General features: G+C 52.6%; 1 protein-coding gene across 3 annotated transcripts in view; it reads right to left on the bottom strand.

The window, feature by feature from the left end:
• Positions 1 to 794: 794 nt before the first annotated feature.
• The window catches only part of prr36b (proline rich 36b), a 40,433-nt gene continuing 21,897 nt past the window's right edge, over positions 795 to 19,330 (bottom strand). For all 3 annotated transcript variants that reach the window (XM_030339427.1, XM_030339444.1, XM_030339435.1), the window contains exons 2-5: positions 17,083 to 17,787; positions 15,951 to 16,017; positions 5,913 to 6,118; positions 795 to 5,345 (exon numbers count right to left, since the gene is read on the bottom strand). In XM_030339427.1, coding sequence (XP_030195287.1) covers positions 1,828 to 5,345; positions 5,913 to 6,118; positions 15,951 to 16,017; positions 17,083 to 17,722 — 4,431 coding nt within the window. In that variant the 5' untranslated portion in view covers positions 17,723 to 17,787 and the 3' untranslated portion in view covers positions 795 to 1,827. The remainder of the gene's footprint in view (positions 5,346 to 5,912; positions 6,119 to 15,950; positions 16,018 to 17,082; positions 17,788 to 19,330) is intronic.

Raw genomic sequence — 19,330 nt, 5'->3', positions numbered from 1 at the left:
CTGTGGGCTGTATAGCGGTGTGAGTCTGGTTCTAAGGTTCTAAGATACCTGGTCACAGGGCACTCAGGGGGAAACCTGCAGGAAGTGTTCTGTCGCTGCGACTCTTGAGTTTCAGAGTTCCTTCCTGTTCTCACGTTCTGATTGGTCAGGAGGGGGGAGGTGTTCCAGAGTTGTTTACAAATGGGTCTGTCATGGGTCTAAATAATAGAATGTTACTAGATCTGCTCAAGAACTTCACTTCAGGTACTTGTAATACTGATTTGAATAAGAACCAAATATTGCCCCTCACACTTGGCCTTATATGTGAGCAATATTACATTAACTTTTGAAAACATTGCTAGATTGTTCTTATAAACATAGAGTCAATGTGTTCAGTGTTAATGATTTCTACGAGGAGGTTTGAGTACTTGAACCTCGGATCATCCTACGAGGTCAACAGGCCCTTTCCTGTCTGCTGTTTATTGGCTCAGAGCTCCTTCCTGCTACGTGTTTGTGTTTTGGTCGCGGTTCCCACCAGCCCAAAGGTTACAAGGTATGAGGTCATTCTGGGAGGAGGGGGGGACAGGGGGATCGGAGGGAGGGGTTTCGGACCACACTGGGTTCCAACCCCCATTATTCCACGGCAGCAAAATTCCATTAGCCAATGAACACCATTCGTCAACTCCACTTCCTGTTTACGCGTGGCGTTTGCATGGCGGGTGTGTGGAGGCCGGGTGCGTTGCCATGGGAACCAGACGACACGTAAACAAGGCGACAACAGAGGCATGCTGGGAAAAGAAGAAACAGGAGCGGGGGCCTTGTAATGATGTTTTAATGGAATTTTGAAGAGGAAAAAATAAAAACCCTAGTTAGTGAGAACCAATGGCTGAGGCCCGTGGCTAGTGTGGGGGCGGGGCCCCGCTAGGTAGTACACAACTTTTTTTTTTTCATTGTTAGTTAAACATGCAAAGATACTGTTGAAATATTAAAACCCACTGCTCACTATCACAGTCACATCTCAGAAAGCACGCAGGGGAACCATCGCTTGAGTGATGGGGGAGGGGGGGGGGGGAAAAACCGCAACCAATCACGTACTGTACATGTGACCGCATACATGACAAGCCTTGACAACCTACAGCGTCGTGGGGAACGCCCCAGCCTAGAAAACGGTTACGCTAGCGCCTTCACTAACGAGGTGGTTAATATGGAGCTTTATTTAGAGCTAACATCTCAAAGAACAGGAGAACAGAACCGCTCAGAGCGCTGAACTACAGAGAACACAGTCAGTGGAAATAGGGCGGGGGCGGGGGGGGGGGGGGGGGGGAACAGAACCAAAAGAACAACAAACAAAGAAGCAAATATAAAAGAAAACAAGAGAACATTCGACAAGTAGTTCGGTAAAAACAGTAGGATAAATACACAGGCAGGTAGAGTCCATTCAGGGTCCTTTTTTTATGCTTTTCTTTTTCAAAGCTCAGTCACTCCGGACTATCAGTCAGTGCCCCGGGGTCAGGGGTCAGGGGGGGAGGGGGGGTGCTAAAGGGAAAGCAATGCTAATTAATAGGAACCTTCTACTATAAAGTAGCTAATGTACGCGGACACCCTCCGAGCAGACGAGCGTCGCAGCGGGAGGCGGCGTCTGGAAAACCTAAAGTTTGTTTGATATTTTATTCCCTCCATTATCTCCTTCCTTTAGTTTCAAAACCGTTTTCTACAATCTTCCTCTGGTCTCACCGGGGGGAGGGTTGGTGGGTGGGGGGGGAATGAGCCACGGGGCGTGGCAGTGGTGGGGGGGGGTGGAGGGGAAAAGGTGCATTCCAGGTGAGTTGGGGCGGAGGGGGGCGGGGCTTATACGTTACCTGCCAGAAAGCTATCAGTCTTATCACAGATGGTGGTGGAGTAGTAGGGGTCCTCCTTCTCCCCCTCTTCCTCCTCCTCCTCCTCCTCCTCCTCCTCATCTTCCTCGTCTTCCTCCTCCCCCAGCAGGTGGTGCTCTCTGGGCTCCACCCCCTTCCCCCCCAGGCCGAAGTTGATCTGCTCCAGGCCCTCGGCGGGGTGGCCCAGGGGCAGCAGGTCCACGGGCCGGCCCAGCGGGAGGTCCTGGCCCAGCGGGGGGTCCGGGCCCTGGGCGGCGCCGGGCGTGAGGGTCATCTCCGTGATGAGGGCGGGGCTGCACTCCTCCGGCAGCTGGTCCTCGTTCTCCAGGGAGAAGATTCCGGGGCTCTTCCCGCAGCTCTCGGCCGTGGAGTGGGCGTTGGAGTTGGAGTTGGTGCAGTCGAAGGCGTACGACGCCACCGAGTTGGCCGACTGAGGCGTGGCCCCGCCCCCGTCCTCCTCCTCCAGGGCCGCGGGGTCGCCGCCCGCGGGCGCGTCCTTCATGTGCATCTCGCCCTCTGCGTCGCTGGCCTCGTCTCCGGAGGCGGAGACCGACGAGGGGCCGGAGGCTGGCGCGGTGGGGGGCCCCGCCCCCATGACCTCGTCGGCGGGCAGCGTCTCGGCCTCCTCCTCCTCGCCGTCGCCCTTCTCCAGATGGATGCCCAGGTCCTGGTCCAGGTCGGCGTGCCGCGCCGACGGGACGGGCGTCTGCTGCTTGTCCGAGCGCGACTCCACCCCCGAGCTGCTGTCGTAGTCGTGCAGCTCCTCCGGGGTGCTGGTCTCGCTGCCGCTGTGGGCCGCCAGCGCCGCGCCGCTCAGGGTGGAGGACTGGGACATGGGCGGGGCAGCCAGGAGGGCCTCCTCCTGGGCCTGCTCCTCCTCCTCCTCCTCCTGCGCGCCGTGGAGCTCAGACTGAGGCGCCAGCGATGGGCCGCCGGCGCCCAGCCAGGCCTGGGCCGGGGAGCGGGCGGGGGACCCCCGGGTCGGGGTCTGGTCCTCGGCGGCGCCGCGGTCGGACCCAGGGCTGTGGGCGGCGGCGGCCGGGACGGCGGGCTGCGCCCAGGGGTCGGCGAAGGGGTTGTTCTGGCCCCAGGCGGAGGCGGGGGACAGGGCGGGCTGGGCGCCGCCGCGGTTCAGGTTGTCCAGGCGCTCGCCCTCGTTGAAGTCGTCCTCGTCGGCGTTCTCGCAGCTCTCCAGGCCGCTCTCCGTCACGCCCTCGCTGTGCATCTCCACGTCCTCGTCCTCCTCCTGCTCCTCCTCCTCCTGCTCCTGCTGCCTGAAGTCCTTCTGGTGCCGCTGGCCCTCGGCGCGCTCCGAGCTGACGTCCATGTCGTCCATGCGCTCCTCGTCCTCGTCCTCGTCCTCCTCCCCGGCCAGTGTCTCCACGTTGGGCGAGCCCATGAAGCCGCCGTCGCCCTCCGAGCCGCGCAGGCTGCTGTCCACCAGGGCGTCCGAGCTCTGGGTGCCGTCCAGCAGCGCCATGTGCTGGGTGCTGCTGAGGTCCGACACCCCCTGCTGGCGGCTGCTGGCGCAGCTGCTGCTCACGTCCTCCGACTCCATGCCCGACAGGAGGTCGTCGCCGTGCCAACCGGCCGACCCCCCGCCGCAGCCGAAGGCCCCGACCTGGAAGTCGTCGGCAGGCTGGTGGCCCAGGCGCCGCTGCTCCTCGTCTTCCTCGTCCTCGCCGGCGTCTTTGTCCTCGTTGATCTCCTCCTCCGCCTTCTCCACCTCCACCTCCTTCTCCCGGGGGGAGATCAGGGAGCCGAAGTGGTCCGTGTGAGCGGCTCCCGTCATGGGGGGCTGCAGCACCATGTGGCGGTCGCCTGGAGGAGACTCCCCCAGGCCTCCGGGCCTGAAGATGAAGTCCTTCTCGTCCTCCTCTTCCTCCTCCTTCTCTCTGAACTTCTCGTCCTCCTCCGAGTCGGAGAGCACCTGGTCCATGCGGAGGTCCTCAGCAGCCTGGGCGGGGCGGTTCCCCCAGGGGTCTGAGTGGGCGTTCAGGTCCAGCTCAGGTGGGGGGCTCTGGGCCTGGTGGACGGGGGACAGGCCGGGGGGGGAGCAGGGCGGAGACATGACCGTGGTGCCCAGAGACGGGGCCGACACGCCGGGCGACGTGCCAAAGTACTGCATGTCCATCTGGCACGAGAGCGAGGGCATTGAGGCCCCTTCTGGATCCTCGTTGGATTCATAGGCTGACTCCGTAGTGGGCTCGGGGGTCGCTTCTCTGAAGTGATCTGTTGTTGTTTCCCTCAAGGGTTCTGGGGATGGATCTCTTTCTAGTTCTGGACTTGGTTCCCTCATGGGTTCTGGTGTTGGTTCCCTCAAGAGTTCTGGAGTTGTTTCTCTCAGTTCAGGTGTTGGTTCTCTTTCTGGTTCTGGAGTTGGTTCCCTCATGGGTTCTGGAGTTGGTTCCCTCAAGAGTTCTGGAGTTGGTTCCCTCAAGAGTTCTGGAGTTGGTTCTCTTTCTGGTTCTGGAGTTGGTTCCCTCAAGGGTTCTGGAGTTGGTTCCCTCAAGGGTTCTGGAGTTGGTTCCCTCATGGGTTCTGGAGTTGGTTCCCTCATGGGCTCTGGAGTTGGTTCTCTCATGGGTTCTGGAGTTGGTTCTCTTTCTGGTTCTGGAGTTGGTTCTCTCATGGGTTCTGGAGTTGGTTCCCTCAAGAGTTCTGGAGTTGGTTCCCTCATGGGTTCTGGAGTTGGTTCCCTCAAGAGTTCTGGAGTTGGTTCCCTCATGGGTTCTGGAGTTGGTTCTCTTTCTGGTTCTGGAGTTGGTTCCCTTATGGACTCTGGAGTTGGTTCTCTTTCTGGTTCTGGAGTTGGTTCCCTCATGGGCTCTGGAGTTGGTTCTCTTTCTGGTTCTGGAGTTGGTTCCCTCATGGGCTCTGGAGTTGATTCCCTCAGCTGTGGTGTTGGTTCTCTTGCAGGTTCTGGTGTTGGTTCTCTTGCAGGTTCTGGTGTGGGATCTCTGGCAGGTTCGGTGGCCTCTAAGGTCGGTTCTGCGATGATCTCCAAGGTGGGTTCCGCTGAAAGGCCTTCTGTCATCGCGGCAGTCTCCTCTACGACAGGAACCTCTGGTTCTGCCAAGGGCGCGGGTTCCTCCGTTCCGCCCATGACGGCGGCAGCTGTAGCGACCGCAGCCGCGACAGCGACGGTGACCCCAGCCGCTTCCATCTCCCCTGCGGTCTCGGGGGCAACGCCCTTGGGCCCGCGCTTCACGGGGGTGGGCGTGCTACTGCCCACCGTCTTCTTGGGGCTGGCCTTGGCCGCTTTGGGGCCGGGGGTCTTGGAGGGTGCGGCCCGGGCCTCCGCCGTTTTGGGCCGGGGGGCCGTCTTGCTGTCCGCAGCCTTGCTCGCGGCGGGCTTCTTGGCGGCGGCGTCCGGTTTGGGGGAGGATTTGGGGGGCTCTGATTTGGTGGCTTTAGCGGCGGGGGAGGGGCGTGTGAGGGGGGCAGCGGCGGGCTTCTTGGCCGCCGGGGTGGAGGGCTTGGAAACATCTGAAGAGAGAGAACCAGGGAGGTTAACATTACAGCTCACTGCTTGGTCAGGTCACTGAAGCCTTCATCCAGAGCTACACAGTGGGGTCAGACTGGCATCTGGCTCCAGGATGCATTGGGGGTGCACCCCAGAGCCTTCTGGCTGGGACCCTAACCACGAGACCACTGTTTTACAAACATTACAAACCTGGTCTACGGTCACCGTCCTACCGGAGGTATCTGTGTGTACGCTGTTGAAATTCTCCAATGGGACGTGGGATTTTTCGTTTCACGATTTCTTTACAATAACGTCTAAAATAGTGATAAAGATTATTGAAAATAAATATAATATAAATATTGTTCAGTAAATATCGTTTTATGGCTTGTAATGATTTCAAAAATAGTTCTGTTTTTTTTCTGTGTATTTATATCTATGACTAAATCTTAGCACCTTTTGCCTAAGTCTCTACCTGAAGTCGCTCTCTGACCAGCATGTACATTCTAACACTAAATACACCATACAGAAGATCAGTACCACCTCTTTTAACCTGCTTAATAAATGACTGATTAGTGAAACCCTCCTCTCACCCTTCTTGATGGGCGTGGCCGTCTTGGCTGCCTGTGGCGCCGGGGTCTTGCCAGCAGAGGGCGTGGTGGTGGTCTTGGGGCCCGCTGGTTTGGGCGTGGTGGAGGTCCTGGTTGGGGCCGGTTTGGGCGGGGGGGTGGCAGTCTTGGCAGGGCCAGTCCCTGGGGCCCGCGTGGAGGCCGAGGAGGGGCGGCTCGCGCTAGTCGGTCTGAAGAACAAAAAAAAACCCACGTTAGACAGAAGCCTTCCTGGGGGGGGCTCAGGGTCAGAGGTCAGCTACTCCACTGGAGGGGTTCGTGGAGACACAGAGTTCCGTCTGCTTCTGTGCGTCCTGGAGGCGAGCTGATGTCTCCAGAGGCACAGTGTACTAAAGGGACGAGGCACAAGCAGGAGTAAAGAAGAAAGAAACATAAAAATGATAAGCTGGTTGACTATCTCTGATACACTATCGCCAATAAACCCACTAATAATCCCTCCCCTTGCGTCTGATCCTACAGCCACCATGCACTCGGTCCAGTTGTACTTCTGACACCAGGCTGGGCAGCGGGTTGTTTGAGCGACTCCTGAGTTGATTGTATTTCTTATGGTTCTCAGACTGACCTGTAAGTGGATTTAGATTTTTGACCTGATAGACGTAGATGTGAGCACATCGATAAATGAGGATGTGATGGGCTGACTCCAGGTCAGAGAGACATCTATTATAGCCGTGTGTGAAGGCATCTTCTAGAAGCTTCTCTACCGCACAGAGGTCAGGTCCCAGAACGACTCTACACCACCATCTACGAGTTGGTTAACCCAGAGAGACTCTCAGAGCAGGAAGTGAATCATTTGGAAAGACATTAATAATCAACCCAAGAGCCATTGCATAAAATACCGCGCGTACACACACACACACACACACACACACACACACACACACACACACACACACACACACACACACACACACACACACACACACACACTCACACACACACACTTACGTGCAAGCGCACATACACACGCACTAAATTCCATTTACTGCAGATTTTCCTCATTGGTTCTGCTTCAGCCCAGACCAGACCCAACAGGCCAGAGAAAACCCATCTCCTGTTAGTCTCCTGGGGCTCCAGACTACAGTGGACGCCTGATGCCGCAAGCCCTAACCCTTTGGACACTCATCTAGTTAGGACTGGCAGGAAGGGGAGAGGGGAGGGAGGGGGAGGTGAGAGGGAGGAGGGGGAGCAAGGGTAAGAGAGAGACAAGGAGAGGGGAATGGGGACGGAGGGAGGGAGAATAGAGGAAAGAGGAATGGAGAGGTGAGGAGAGAGGAGAGGAGAGGAGGGAGGGGGGAGGGAGGTGAGATGGGAAGGAGAGCTGAGGAGAGTGGAGAAGATGGAGGGAAGGTTGTGGAGGGAGAGAGAGGAGAGAGGAGAGGGGGGAGGAGAGATGGTGGGACGTAAAGAGGAATGATGAGGGAGTATGGCAGCCAGGGAGGCAGAGATGAGCAGGAGGGGGAAGACGTTATAGTAGGAACAACGTGGAGGAAAGGGAGGGAAGATGATCTGGCAGAATGGGGCCTGGCAAAGAGAGGATGGAGGGAGGGGGTGAGAGGGGTGGATGAGTTCAGGAACCTCACACAGCGTTAATATTTTATTCTGTAAGAGGAACAGAAATAGCATCATGCCTGAAGTTAAGGGCGGTCCTCCGGCTTTCTAATCCACTGAGAAGCAGACAGAGGATGGGGAGGAGGAAGAGGGTGAGCTTGAGGAGAAGGAGGAAAGAAGAGGATTAGAATGAGCAGAAAGTGGAGGTAGAAGAAAAGGAGGAAGAGGGGTAGCAGAAGGAAGAGGAGGAGGAGGAGGAGCAGGTAGTCTCCACCCCTGCATTTTCATATCACTTCCGTGCTCCACTCCCACCTAAAGGCCTCAGTAAGTCTGTCAGGGTGCAGTCTCGCCTGCCTGTGGGCGCGCTCTGAGGCGTGGAACACACCCAGCCATTGTTGGGACACACCTGGGTGGTTGATCATATCACATTTTAATCGTCCTCATCATCTTAATCCTCTAACCACCACGTTCAACTGCAGCTCATTATATCTAATACTGGAATAAAGGACATTGGGGTGAGGGGCTTGGTTATGGTATTACCGACACAAAGACCGGGAGAGGAGGGAGATTTTAAAGCGAGTGTCAGGGGATTTCAAATGTGGCACTTGGCGTCTGGACAGGAACGGAGTTCATCACAAGTCGTGTGCAACATTCATACAGTCACAGCACAACCAGTCATTGAGGCCGTGCTCAGACACTGGTGTGATGTTGAGCTCATGGAACGGGCTCAGAGCTCAGAGACAACAACAGTGGCTCCACAGTGACACGCAGCCAACACAATGACTGGACTCAGGCCACTTCCACGAACCCTGAATTAGGTCATGTGCAGAAGGCTCTCGGAAACCACAACAAGCTAATGACTCCAGTTATAAAAGAGGGCTGTGTTTTGACAGGATATCAATACAGTGTGTGTGTGTTTCTGTGAGTGTGCAGTCTTTTGGTTTGTTTGTTTACGTTAGGTTGCGAGCAATGAGGGCAGGAGGAAAAGGCAGTTGGTTTTGAAGGGAATAAACCACTGGACGGGGCTGGTTCTTATTAATCTGGATGATCACAAACAGGATAAGAGGATGAGGTAAGAGGTAGGAGAGTCTGGTGGATTTACTCATTAGTAGTACAAAAATAAACATAAACATAAATAAATTGTATCTCGTAGAATTCCGCGAGAGATACGAGTTCATGTTTGGCTCTGAGAGAACATGGATCCCCCTGTATCACGTGGGGCTCTGCGCCCAGCCTCCTGAGTGCTGCTCAGGGTCTGAGCTGGCCATCAGCCACCATGGATGGGTGGTCTGGTGGTGCATCGGGGGTCGTTAGTGTAACAAAGCCCCCCGGCTGCCTGGCACAGGACCAGCGCTCAGCGGACACGAGGCCGGGCGGTAAGGCGTCATGGTTGTCATCGGCTGTTGGTTCTGTAATTAACATCGCTGATGAGTTAATGGCCGAGGGGTCGGAGACCGCGGTGAAGGGGTGAAAACATGCATAACAATCTCTGAAGCATAAAGCAGTATCTGCTGGGGAGTATATGGGGGTGAGCGTGGGGGTGTATCTGCTGGGGGGTACATGGGGGTGAGCCTGGGGATTGATCTGCTGGGAGCAACGATGTGGTGCTGCCGGCCAACGCAGCCCAGCGAGGTTCAGACCTGACGCAGGAGGTAAACCCTGGCGTGGCGGAGGAGCTGATAGATTAGAGACTTAAACAACCAATTAACATTTAACACGTGCTGCTCTACAGAGGCAGACTAGCGGCACTATAACCGGAACGGACAGTCACTTCCTTCAGGACTATCCGGGATGTCCCCAGATAGCCCGGACAGAGAGCTCTGTATTGTCACGGTGCTGTTTGTTAACATACGCACTGTTTTATTATCATACACACGATTTTAGCTTTTAGCTTAAGCTTATTTGGATCAAGTGTGGTTAAATGACATACAGAGAGATGTATTAATCTTTTATCTTTTTAGTGTACACAGTAGTTGATGAATGTACAGCAGCTTACTACCTGCGTTTTAGTTTAGTGACGCACAGCATGGTTATTAACCGATTACGTACAGCATGGTTATAAACCGATTTCGTACAGCATGGTTATTAACCTATAATGTATACTATGGTTATTAAAGAGATACTTCACCGGTGGGAATATGAAGGTTTTATGAATTAAATAATTCAATGTATTATAAATGTGAAAAAAAAATTGAAACGGTTCATCCTAGCCTGAAAAAAGGCAGAAAGAGTGTTTTCATGGTCTCTCTGGCTCAAAGTAAGAAAACCTCCAACTACCACAGTGCATTGCGCTCGCTGCCCCGCCCACCTGTCGGTCTCCCGTCCCCCTCATTCCCCCTCAGTACGCGAGCTCCCGCCCCCTCTCATTTCTTATTGGTGGAAAAATTTGCCACCAAAAGTGTGTTGTAGTCCTCGGCCCTTCTAGCGGGACAAGAGGTTTCTCCCGAAATGACGTCAAACGCGTCATTTGACGTCATTTCGGGAGAAAATTAGATGAGAAAAAAATGGGACAAGGGGAGACTGGTTTAGACTGATATTTATTTATATATTTATTTATATTACAATAGCGATTTTATAATGATAGAACGCCGGTTCTAAATGGGTGAAGTATCCCTTTAATGTACCGTAGGGCACATTTATCTTAACACTGCTGAAGGTATCAGACTGAGAGCTGATCCGACAGTGATGGTTTGGATCAAGCGATGCTGGGTGTGAGGAGCCCAGCAGTGGTGCGAGGAGACGCAGGGAGGAGTCGTGGTGAAGGAGGTCAGAGGAGAACGCACGCTGATAACCAGCCAGCTCCTGCCTCCAGCTAAAAGCTAAACACAGAGGAAGAACTGCAAGAGAGAGAGCTGCACATAACAAGGAGGCAGGTTGACTCTGGCTGCAGGGACAAAGGGTTCGGTTTGTGTGTGTGTAATACTAGGATTAGAACTACTGAGGGAGAGAGCACAATAGATGGATAGACAGAGAGGGGGTTAAGCAGATAGAATGAGATTGTGTTTGAGATGGAGAGTAAGGGGAGGATAGAGTAAGACAGAGAGATGTAAAGAGCTTCTCCTGCACTGCTTTGGCAATGTGAATGTTTATATTCCAATAAAGCACCTTTTTATTGAATTGGGAGAGCGTAAGCATGGAGAGAGGGTACCAGACTCCCGGACCCCTTATGCTCCTGCTCCACTGGGCGGGGGATTCTGGAGAACCAAGATGGCTGCTGGGTGAAGCGGGCTCATGATGTTCAACATGGCCGCATCGTTCTCACATGACTCTGTGGTCACACACACACACACACACACACACACACACACACACACACACACACACACACACACACACACACACACACACACACACACACACACACACACACACACACACACACACACACACCCTTTGCCACTTAATCCATTTGGTGATTAGTTTGTGGTTGTAGACGCACCCCCCCCCCATCCTCCTCCTGCCTTCTTTTCCTCTCCTCTTCCTCCCCCCTTCTCCCATGACATAAAACCCATATATGGACATATCCTGGAGCCACGCCCAGGGAGGAACAAGACGTTATTAGCATTGCCTAGCATCCCGCTGTACCGTGGGCTAGTGTAGCCTAGCATCTCAAAGTAATGTATATCATAGCTGGGCGGTAACCTGCACTGCATGGTAACATGACTTGGCATCTGAATCCCTCTGTAGTGCATGTTAGCGTAGCCTAGCATCCCAGAGTACTGTATGGTAGCATGACTTAGCGTTCAACTCCCTCTGTAGTGCATGTTAGCATAGCCTAGCATCTCACTGCACTGTATGGTAGCATGACTTAGCGTTCAACTCCCTCTGTAGTGCATGTTAGCGTAGACTAGCCTGAATACCACACATGTACTACCACCATTACTGTACTGTAGCATAGCCTAGCATTGGCTGTACTTTAGCATAGCATAGTCTAGCGTTGGCTGTACTGTAGCATAGCATAGTCTAGCCTCTGCCTCTACTGTACTGGCATTCGCCAGCCTTGTCTGTACTTTACATAAACACAGCATGCTACCCACGTGGTGATGGTGCACTCAATCTACGCCTGTACCCGAGAGGGCCAGTTAATGGAGCCAACACGCACGCACGCACGCACACACACACACACACACACACACACACACACACACACACACACACACACACACACACACACACACACACACACACACACACACACACACACACACACACACACACGATCACACACGTGTGTTGAGTGAAGAGTGACGTGAATGATACAGCTGTTTAGTCCAAACGTCGTCCATCTTCCACAGTCCCTACCTCTATCCATCTCTTGCTTGCCCTCTCGCTTTCTCTCTCTCTCTCTCGCTCTCTGCACCTTCCACATGACAGACGACCAAGAGAGCGATTGAGAGAGCAAAAGAGAGAGAGAGAGAGAAGATAGAGAGAGAAAGAGGTGCCCAGCATGACACATACGCCTATAGGTACGTGTTCAGCCAACAAACCATCCCACACACACACACACACACACACACACACACACACACACACACACACACACACACACACACACACACACACACACACACACACACACACACACACACACACACACACACACACACACGCCATATGGAGAGCTGTTCATGGTCATGGTGTGCACAGTAATTGCGAGACTTCCCAGCTACAAAGGCTGCCGTCCAGATATCACACACGTGCTCACTCACAAATGCACACACGCACAAACACGGAGGCACGCAGCCGGACACACAAACACACACACGCAGGCTGGGCCCCGTAAAGACCATATAGGAGTGTACAGTGGGCTGCACACCCAGCGCAGCACCATTAATCTGCAGCTATAGCGGGCCGCGTTAAGGCTGCCTGCTAGCGATGGAGGACCGCATTGACGGGGGAGGGAGATTGTGGCTGTAGTCTTTATGTTCTTAATCTAAGGTATCATACCTTAACTGAAAAACACGACAATATCAATATAGAGGTTGTTGGAAAGACAAAGGGGGAAGGCAAAACAAGCAAATCGGTGGAAACAGAGAAGGAATTACGTGTAACACAGGGCGGATATCGACCCTGGTTAAGACCGCGGCTGGATGCTGCATGCAAGCAGACTACTGAGTAGAGCCCTATAGAAACACATTATAATCTATGGTTGTAATAAATGCATTACCACTAACGGAACCATAGCAGCCGGGCTAAAGGATGGGGAACTTAATTATATCCACCTGGTTCTCTGGAGGAAGATAAAGAGTGTGTCTTAGTTCACTCAAAAAAGCCATGGCTCACGTTTGTCTGCCTGAAGCATGCATCTTTGTATTTTAGAGTATTCCCGGAGCCTGTCTGTGGTTGACTGCATCACTTTGTGGTTTTATTTATTTGGGGAATAAGGTGTAAATGTATGGTATATTTGATTGATGCCTGTGTGTGTGTGTGTGTGTGTGTGTGTGTGTGTGTGTGTGTGTGTGTGTGTGTGTGTGTGTGTGTGTGTGTGTGTGTGTCTGTGTGTCTGTGTGTATGTGTGTGTGTGTGTGTGTGTGTACCATGCAAAGCAGGGTGTGTCTTCAAAACTGAGCGGTATTTCATCTTTCAGCCAATCAGGAGATGCCGTGTTTAAACGTCGAGACAAGGACACTCAACCAAGAGAGATTTATAGATGTGTTAAGGCACATGCACGCAAACACACACAGGCACACACACATATACACACACACACACACACACACACACACACACACACACACACACACACACACACACACACACACACACACACACACACACACACACACACACACACACACACACACACACACACACACGTCATCGCCCCTGCAAGGAAAGGGTGTGTGTGTCAGATGAACTACACATCTCTCTCTCGGTCTCTTTCAGCAGGTTGGCCTCCAGCATTGAGCTCAACACTCACCAACACACACTAGGTTCATGTTAACAGTTAATTGATTATCAATTATTGTCTGTTAGTTTTAATCGATAACGTGGAATTAGATAGATCTAGAGAATCAAATGAAAAGGTGAGTCAACATAATTCCTGCTTGGGCATGAGCTAACTTGAGCACGAGTTCTTCTGATTCATCATCAGTGTTACTTAGCATTAGCCAGTTACCAGTAAGCACCACCAGCGTAGCAGACAGAGCTAACACCTTAGGAGAGTCTGATATGCTCCTGTGATGACAAGCCTTCCATTCCTGATAATGACCAGATCCACAGATTTATGTGTTCATTGTTAACACTGGGCATTACTGAAATGTCTTCAGCCCTTGCAACCCTAACACACACACACACACACACACACACACACACACACACACACACACACACACACACACACACACACACACACACACACACACACACACACACACACACACACACACACACAAACACTATCTATATGCATATGACTTTATGAATATAGTTATTGTTACTCTGGGATCAATTGCCAAAGTGTTTATCTGGCCACGTTTCAGAACTACTTAGTAAGGTATTGATTCACCTCCGGGCCGAGAGATTGTATTGCATCATCTATCATCTATCATATACTGACAGCCTGCATGGGGGGGGGGGGTAACAGTGGTCTGAGATGTCTCCTACATCATGGGAGCGGCTCTGGAGCGTGGTTGTCTGGCTACTGGAAGATCGCTGGTTCGATACCCAGCCCCTCGTGACCAACTGTCCTGTGTCGTTGAGCAAGAAACAGGGTTCTGGGTTCGAACCCCAATGTCCACAGTCCAACCTTATCATTAAGCAGGAGGTCTAGGCCCTACCTGTGTCCCTAATGACAGGACTCTAAAATCAATAAAACAGTTTACACTGGAAATCACAAAGCATTGGCTCCCCACAATTACATTGAAGGGATTTTGCTGACGCTTTTATCCAAAGTGACTGACATCCATTCATTCACACATTCACAAACCGACGGCGGAGTCAACCACACAAGGCGACAGCCAGCTCGTCGGTATCTTGCTCAGAGACACCTCGACACGCAGCTAGGAGGAGCCGGGGATCGAACTAGCAACCTTCCGGTTATCAGTAAACCCGCTCTACATCATCTAACATTAGTAGAGCGAGTCTCCTTTAAGGTACATATTCCAGACCGGGAGAGACAGAAAGAGGACAGTGATTCACCAAACACAAGAACAAACAGACATGGGGGGGAGTGTATGGAACATCAGACCCCCCAGGTCAGCTCCCAGGGGGTCACCACCTTCCTCATCATCATCCTCACACAGAGGCCTCTTTCAGGTCCACTGCTGAGGCTCACAGCACCCCGTGGTGCCACGTCACCCAGCGTGATCCAGGTACATGCTGACCCAGTTACATGCACACGCACATGCACGCACACACACACACACACACACACACACACACACACACACACACACACACACACACACACACACACACACACACACACACACACACACACACACACACACACACACACACACACACACACACACACACACACACACACACACGTATACACATGAATCCACATGCACATGTTGCCAGACACATGAATACGCACAGATGAACATACACACGCACACACACACACACAGACACACACACACATATACACACACACACACACACACACACACACACACACGTAAATACACACAGATAGACATATTCACACACACTCGCACACACTCATAAGTACACATGAATTATATCCACACACAGAGATGTACAGGTTTGGTATTGAACTTCTAGAGGATGCACCCGATGTAGACCACCAGGTCTTCCTGCTCTATGTGGAGGGTCAGAGGCCCTCAGGGGCCCAGAGTGGAGAGGCCCTCCCAGACCAGGCCCCCTAGCTCCTCGACTCGGATCAGGAGGTCTTTGTAGGGCTGGATGTGTTCCACAAACGTCCTCTGTTCTACCGTACAGCTTTATTACGTGTTAGTGTTTATTAAGAGCTTAGCAGTGGTGATGGTGGGGGTGGTGGTGGCGGTGGTGTGAGGGATTATTTTAGTTTTTTAATAAAAAACAGGGGGAGGGGCTTTATGGTGCATTTCCACCGGAATGTGCTGTTCGGTTCGGTTCGCAAAGGTGCGGCACGGTTCGTGTTTCCACCGCCAAAGGTGGGCGTGACCCGGACTGAGCCGGGCTGAGCCGTACTCGTTTCGCAATCGTCAACAGTACTCCTCCGTTGGGGTACTGAGACGGCTGAAAAGGTGCCGGCAAGTTCGAGCTACACACGCCCTCCGTTGATTGGTCGACAGAATCGTCACTTACGGGTGACATGGGGATTAAATCAAACAAACAGTACCCGCAAGGTATTGTTCTGGACAATGGACATGTCACGCAAAACTTTAGCTTGGGCGAACACTGTGTCGCGCTGCTATTATGCCACGATGTTTACGTAGCTGCTGCGGCGATCGACATCCTAAAACATCAGTATAGGGTGGGTGGGGGGGGAGGCACACCCACCTGGTTGTCTTGGCAACAGGAGCTTTATCTGGCTTGGGCGAGGCAGCTGAGCTGGACTTGGTTGGAGCTGGAGAGAGAGAGAGAGAGAGAGAGAGAGAGAGAGAGAGAGAGAGAGAGAGAGAGAGAGAGAGAGAGAGAGAGAGAGAGAGAGAGAGAGAGAATGAGACAGAGACAGAGACAGAGACAGAGACAGAGACAGAGACAGAGAGAGAGAGAGAGAGAGAGAGAGCGAGAGCGAGAGCGAGAGCGAGAGAATAGGAGAAAAGGCAAGCAGGGAGACAAAGGGATTATTAGTGAGGGACAAAAGAAACGGGGAATGGCAGAGAGAGCGACAGGAGAGAGAGTACAAGGGATAGGGAGTAGAGGATAAGAGATAGAAGACACAGGGGAGGGAGAGAGAGAGAGAAGGGAGGGAGAGAAAGGTGTGGTGGAGGGAAGAAGAGAGAGAGAGGGAGGGGAGGAGGGAAGAGAGAGAGCATATTAGAGAAGAGAAACAGACTACAGCATGTAAGCAGTGACCTCATGACTCAGAAGAGAGAGCGTTTTGATTGGCCAGGTTATAAATCTAACTAGTGACACGTTGGCTGGGATCTAGGCCACTTCTATATTAGTACTGTTCACTCCTGCGTGGCTAACTAGAGCACAGAACACACACACATTCATCATGTTACAATGAGCACCCAAAGACTAACAATCAACCCTTTTAGCTCATGTTTCTGGTTATTTTCACCTAGAAACTAAAAATGGTCTCAGTCCTTAGTGTTGGACCAGTATTTACATATCTTAGTAGCAGAATAATAGTTTATCATAGCATAGTAATAGTATTGCAGTAGAGTATTACTGTGGTTCATATCACCAGACCTTCTCTCTAGTCCTTGTCTCCTAGATGTTCTGTAACATGTCATCCCACTACAGAGTGAGTCTCAGACTGTGAGACTCTGTGTTGTGTGACTAGTGGACCAAGGTCTGCCTACTTTAGATTACCTTCTTAGAGCTGAGGGTGAATAGTAACGTAACAGGTGATGATGAAAGGAAAAATAATAATAATAACAATAGAACACAGATATCCAATAGAATAAAAGGACATCAAAGATAAGCCCTTCAGTACAACAGGGCAGTAGATGGTTGTTACCTGCTGGCTTCTTAGCAGCGGGCGCAGCAGCCGGTTTGGGGGCTGGCGCAGCGGTTGGGGTCTTCTTGGTGCCCAGGGCGCTGGAGGGGCGAGTGGTCGCTGGCGGCTTCTTCTCCAGGGGCTTGGGGGCCGTCTTGGTGGCCGGGGCGCCGGTGGAGCCCGCTGGTTTCTTGGCGGGCGCGGCGGTCTTCTTGTCGGCCGCGGAGGGGGTGGTCTTCTTGGCCACCCCGTTGGTCTTGGCCACGCCCTCACTCTTGGCCACTCCGTTGGTCTTGGCCACGCCCTCACTCTTGGCCACCCCGTTGGTCTTGGACGTTCCGTTGCTGAGCCGGCTCTGGGCGGTGCCGGGCCGCGAGCCGGTGGTGGTCTTGGCCGGGGCGGCGGTCCCGGGCTTGGTCTTGGCCCCGGCCTTGCCGGCGGTCTTGGCTTTGGGGTCGGCGGGGGTCTTGGTGGTGGGGACCTTCGGTGGGGCCTCCCCCTCAACCAGCTCTATCGGCGGGGGTCCTGTCTGCTCCTCCAATGGGCTAGCCGCCTGGCTAGGCTCCTCCCCCGAGGCGGGCGGCCCCGCCTCGTTAACCTCGTTGGACTCCAGCACTTCCATTGGTTCCAGCGCTGCCGTGGCAACCCCGTCAGGCTTCATGGTCTCTGCAGGGCTGGGGGAAGGGGCTGAGCTCTGGGTGCTCTCTGGACGCTAGCAGGGTCAGTCTGGAGGAGAAAGAGACCAGAATCAGTCAGTCAGGAGTCAGGACAACACTGGACCATCGTAACCCAAGAGACCAGAACCAGTCAGTCAGGAGTCAGGACAACATTGGACCCGCCGTAACCCAAGAGACCAGAACCAGTCAGTCAGGAGTCAGGACAACACTGTACCATCGTAACCCAAGAGACCAGAACCAGTCAGTCAGGAGTCAGGACAACATTGGACCCGCCATAACCCAAGAGACAAGAACCAGTCAGTCAGGAGTCAGGACAACATTGGACCCGCCATAACCCAAGAGACAAGAACCAGTCAGTCAGATTTTATTCACTTCACTCAAAAGTGTTCCATCTTGCATTAGTAAGGTTAATTATTCTCATGTACCTAGATGATAATGCAAGATTGATATATTTTCACATGCATGTGTTCCATGCCATGACACCATCAGAGACCAATAAAGTGCATCTTCTCACATCCCAGAGTAAGAGGAACCCGGCCCAGTGAAACCTTCATAGGACAAGGCGGTGGTGGAGGAACAATGTGTGTGATCCACACAGACCAGCATGCCCTCCACTAAGAGGACACACAAGGAGGCGTCTATTCAGGACAATACGGCTCTAGGGCCCAGCTATCTGGACCAACACCTAAATTTAGCCCCCTGACACTGGACATCCTTCCAAACAAGTGGCCGGCCATTCCTCCCCGACCTCTGCTCATGGAAGGGATGAGCTGATGACAAACGCCCCTCTTCATCAGGACCGAGGCCATGTTGTGGCTGATGCCACACTGGCATTTGGCCTGATGACATCATGATGAGTGTTAAAGACTTGAGGCTCCCGATTGGTTGGCTATTCACACTTTGGGCAAAGAAGATCCCAAGTGTACGATGCTAGTATGTTTACAGTTTACCTCCTCCACAACCCCCACACCACACCCATCAAACCTTGTTTAATACGTGTACCACTGTGGATATCTATGAAGACATACACACGGGACAGCCACGCCCTCAGACACACAACTCCCACACACACATATAGACTGCCATCACTTGGTGACATCATTCAATGACATTGCCTGGTGACGTCACTTGATGAAATCACTCCAACATATTTTGCAGATAGAGATGTCACTGTGGGAAGAGATACTTCCTATAAAGAAGTAGTAAAGACATGTAAACTGTGCCAAATAGGAGTTCGATACAGTCCTCATGACCATTTTCCAATGATGGAGGTTCAGACCATGTCACTTAGGCAGAAGGTTTTTTAAGTACAGGAATGGCAGGGAGTCTATTGATGTGGCTAGCTTCTCTAAGAGAGTATAATCACTGCACTGGAGGCAAGAGCTGCAGCACTCACTGCAAACACCATCACACACACAAACACACACACACACACACACACACACACACACACACACACACACACACACACACACACACACACACACACACACACACACACACACACACACACACACACACACACACACACACACACTTAAGACACATAGCCAGCTAAGACCCACAGCATCTTGAATATCACATTGTCATCA

Source organism: Gadus morhua, chromosome 2 (assembly GCF_902167405.1).
Source record: "Gadus morhua chromosome 2, gadMor3.0, whole genome shotgun sequence".
NCBI lineage: Eukaryota > Metazoa > Chordata > Actinopteri > Gadiformes > Gadidae > Gadus > Gadus morhua.
This window is presented reverse-complemented; position numbering and strand designations above follow the sequence as displayed.